The sequence below is a fragment of the Chenopodium album genome, chromosome 1, assembly GCF_948465745.1.
Source record: "Chenopodium album chromosome 1, dcCheAlbu1.1, whole genome shotgun sequence".
In the NCBI taxonomy this organism is placed as follows: Eukaryota; Viridiplantae; Streptophyta; class Magnoliopsida; order Caryophyllales; family Amaranthaceae; genus Chenopodium; species Chenopodium album.
In genome coordinates this window covers 2961212-2965745 of record NC_137834.1, presented here as the reverse complement: position 1 = coordinate 2965745, position 4534 = coordinate 2961212, and the positions used below count along the sequence as shown (strand labels likewise).

General features: G+C 37.6%; 1 protein-coding gene across 1 annotated transcript; it reads right to left on the bottom strand.

The window, feature by feature from the left end:
- Window positions 1-922: 922 nt before the first annotated feature.
- On the bottom strand, window positions 923-4253 carry LOC145630906 (protein LAZY 1-like). The gene is made up of 5 exons (XM_081683060.1): window positions 4127-4253; window positions 3974-4040; window positions 2735-3507; window positions 1623-1908; window positions 923-1232 (listed from the first exon to the last, which is right to left on the bottom strand). The coding sequence occupies exons 1-5, from the start codon at window positions 4130-4132 to the stop codon at window positions 1213-1215; spliced, it is 1152 nt and encodes a 383-aa protein (XP_081539186.1). The 5' UTR covers window positions 4133-4253; the 3' UTR covers window positions 923-1212.
- Between the last annotated feature and the right edge of the window lie 281 nt (window positions 4254-4534).

Sequence of the window (4534 nt, the reverse complement as noted above, 5' to 3'; positions counted from 1 at the left end):
ACCACAAGACTTCATCATCTTGAATTGGTCTAGTTACTTCATCTACAACCATTGCAAAAAAGAAAGGGCTTAATGCACACCCTTGATGCGATCCAATTGTAATAGGAAAATCTTTTGTCAACTCTCCACATGTCCTCACATTTATTGCCACATCGCGATACATATCCTTAACCAGGTCCACGTACCTTCGTGGGATACCTTTCTTCAAGCCCACCAAAGCACCTCTCTTAGCACCTTGCCATATGCCTACTCTAAATCAATAAAGACCATATGCAAATCCTTTTTCTTTACCCTATAAAACTCCATCATCCGTCTTATCAAATGGATTGCTTCCATAGTAGATCTCCCGGGCATAAAACTAAATTGATTATCCGAAGTGCTTGTGCATGCCCTCAACATATATTCAATCACTCTTTCCCACAACTTCATATTGTGGCTCATAAGCTTGATCCCTCGATAGTTAGAACAATCTTGAGCGTCTCCTTTGGTTTTATAAATTGGGACCAAGGTGCTCTTCCTCCAATCTTGTGGGATCCTTGTAGCTCTCCAAATCGAATTATAAGATATGGGATTTCTCTCTCCACTAGAATTGAAGAAAACCTGCCCATAACAAAGTCTTATGGTATACTTTAGGAAAAATAAACTTACATAATAGCTATTGATGCTTTAAAACATAAATTGCAAAATAAGGCGCAAGAAGCAGCCTAGAAAAAGCGCTAAGGCGTGCCTTTTTGTAGGTCTTTGAGCCTCAAAGAGCTAAGGTGCCAACTCTCGAGCCTCACGGTGCCTTGCACCTAGGCGCACCTTACCTGCACTTTTTAAAACTAAGATTGGAAATAAGAATCCACTATCCGAAATATGTCTATAATCCTTTCTTGATTCTAAAAGCCTCCCTCCTATAGTTTAAAAGACTTTTTATGTATAGAATGACAATTTTATTGCTGTAAATGAAGATAGTTTGCTATAATTACAACCATAATGTAAAACACAAATTGCTAGGAAGTAATACAAACCGCAATATTATATAGACTGATGATAGATGATTCAGAGTTTCACACCAGATTTTCTATTATTATTTTTTATCTAGCTTCAAACTCAACCACTCAACATACTCGTCAAATATACTAGGGATATTCATCTCATTAACATAGCATAAGATGTGTTGTAGTTCTTCATGATGGAATTGGCGTAGCTGCATTCGTGCTTCTCCTTTTAGAGCTCCAAAACAAGGTCTGTAATACACAAATCTCATCGTGTTAGAATGATGCAAGAGCCAATTTTAACAGTTATACACTTATACACCATGCATTAGGGGTGGAAATTCTTCATTTCAATGCACATTACTTAGGTTTGGCTATGCTTATTATTGCTGGACTCTGATACATGAACCTGTATTAGACTTGATCATTTTCTTAACATTTTGCATTCAATTGGTATATGAAGTGATATGAACTCAAACCCATGTTCAAGTGTCAAGTACTGCGTATCTGACTTGGTACTTGAGGTGAACTACAGCGTCAAGACTACATAGGTTGACTCTAGTATTTGAGCTGTAGCCGCAAAGAAAAACCTACCACCAAGGAACTATGAAGAGAATGTGATATGTCATGAGAGATACTTACAATCTGCATCAGTTTTGATCCAGCACTCCCTGCTCCCATTTGAATCACTACCATCATCTGTGTATTGAGTTGGGTTAGAGATGCTCTTCCTGCTTAGCATGTAACCATTTTGACCTGCTTTCTGGGAGAAAGCTGTGTTGCTCTCATCTGGAAATGTGTGCTCATCCTTGAAGTAGCCTGCATTGCTGGGCATCATGTCCTTGATCCCATTCTTATGCATTTTGTTTGACTTTTCTGTGGATATTAAGCATTCGGGATGCACTTTCTTGTGAAATTTCTGTAGGATCTGCATTGAAATTATTAGGTAGAGATGGAAGATACTTTGTCTAGATTTTCAACAAGTTAATCATATACAAGTACTTCCTAAGAAGTTCATGTTTTTATTGTTGTATAATATCTCACTTTTCCTGAATGGACAATTGAGGTTTGATTAGTTAATTGACTGGTATATGTCAACTCTATGAGAATTAGCTAGAAAGGAAAGAACTTTAACAAAGCAAAGGAGTTCAAAATTTCATGTCATTTGTTCTTAGGAACCAATTATTTCTATTATCTGCTTCAATTTTATCTCTTACTTATTTAAAGTGAGTTTGCAACTGCTTTTTCGCAACTTCTGAGTTTTAAAGTCATGATTCTTGTTATAAAAAGGAGTAATTATATGATTGGTCAGTTGAAGGAGTTGCCAATTTTCCATATACGGCTTTGGTTATCTTATGGAGCTTGGTTTTCTTCCTTCTTCCTTTTTTTGTGTCTTTATTTCTCCTAATATTCTCTCATGTTTGTCCGCTTTGTAATCTGTATTGCACAAGTGCATAACATACTGATTGACACAGTCAAACAGATGACAAAATGGGCAAACTTTAAGGAAAAAGGGAGTATAAAGAATAATTCTAGGAGTGTCAAAAGACTCAAAACAAGACTATTTTTTTTTAGAAAAGATATTACTCCGTATTAATATAAAATGATTTTTGCGAAAATGGGAATCCAAAATACTTAAGGTGGTAGTATGGTACTCTAATCTTTGGTTGAAGATATTTTATATCAACTTTATGCATTTTCTGTTTGGCCAAATTGAAACTCAACTAGTTGAATGCATTAAATAAGCTAAGTACCTTGCACAACTTTGTCTCTGCCGAACCAGATTCAGCAGGTCCCCTAGTTGAGGCAGAAGAGTTCCTAGAAGCAGCATGCAGTGCATTTTTCTTCTTCGTCAGTATCTTTTTCATGAGATTCATAGAAGCCGTCTTATCTCCTTCTTTATCTTCCCTTTTCTCCCCGCGTTTGCACTTGACTTCCGAGGTTTCTTCTGCCTTGTGCCTCTCAAATAGCTCTCCCAATGATGTCCTATTCTCCTTTTTCGGCACTGTTGCCTTCTCTGGCACTTCTACTGCTGAGCCTAACAGATATTCTTGTAGTGGACAGTACATCAAATTACTTCCTGTGCCTCCTGTGCTCTCTGGAATTTCCAGTGGCTTCCCACTCAGAGTGATGGTGCTTGCATGACTGATTCTTCCATTGCTAACATGACTGTTTCTCCCTGAAGAATCAGTCCAAGCATCATCTTTTGCTTCAGAAGCAAGCACCCTCTCTAACTCATCATTGATGAGCCTCAATTCATTTTCTGTCACTTCAGCCTCTCCTTCTGCAAGCTTATCAAATGATACCTCAAATGTTGGTGTCTCTGGCTCTGGGATGACTGCATCTGCTACCCCAAAAGTGCCGATTGCTAGAAATCCTTCGAAGTACTCAGGATACTCATCAGCTGACGATGCTTTTCTTTCGTATTCAGCAAAATTTCTTGTCTCCACACTTGTAAATGATGCTCTTCTTTGTTTCCCTTGGTTTTGCTTCTGATAGAAATGAGGGTCATCCAGGAATTGCTGCCCTGAAAGATGCTCAAAATTACTTGTCTACCTTGATGCTTAATCATAACTATATTTCCATGTATATAGATTTGATTTGAATGTAGCAAATAACTATGATCTCGAAAAAGTTATGAAAGTGTCAGAAAACTCTAGGCTTGTTCACATCAAGGGGTATTTTAATGACTTGGACTTATTGATTTTGGGTTTTAGGCACAAGGGGTATTTTTGGCCTTTTGGGTTGTTTGGATTGTGAATGGGTGATATAGAATATTTGCATATATACATATTACATTTATAAACCAGAGTTTCTAATGTTTCTGATCTGTCTAGAAGATGACTGCTATACTTTTTTTGGACACAGCACCTCAGGATTATGTTGATAGAAATTAATGCGCATGATCAATCGCTGGAAGCACAATAATGAATGGAAGAAAGAAAAACATGGCAGAAGATCAAATTATTGTGTAGCAGAAGAAGAATATTTACCTAGGGGAAATTCCTTCAGTGTTTCGCCATTACCTTGCCGAAACTTGCGATGCATCCAAGTTAGTAACTGCACCAGACATAGAAGGAATTACAGAAACTGAGCACTCAGAAATAATATTATGTCGTTACAAATATAACTGAGATTGAGATTACCTTCATCTTTTTGGTCTTCAAGCTGATGTCTGATCAGTTTTTCGCTGCAGAGAATTCAGAAAGGAGTATGCTTTCTTTAAAGGTCACAGTTGTCTGAGCAAGATGCTTTACATAATAGACAATTAATATGGTAAAAAATATCCATGATTCTAGCTCTGACCTTTGAAGAAGAAGACAAGAAGAAGGACACGGAGAAGTTTACAACTTCCTAGTCGGGTCTCATTTGTCATTGGTGAATCATTTTGCTACTGGGAGAGTGGGCTTTGGGTCCCTCATAATGTTGTTCCTATGAGCTAGAGAACATGAAACTCATTGCCAAAGGTTGATTGCTAAATTTTTACTGCATGGTCGGAAAGTAATTACCCACCTATGAGCTGAGATGCATGCAAAAACAGGATCATGTTCGCG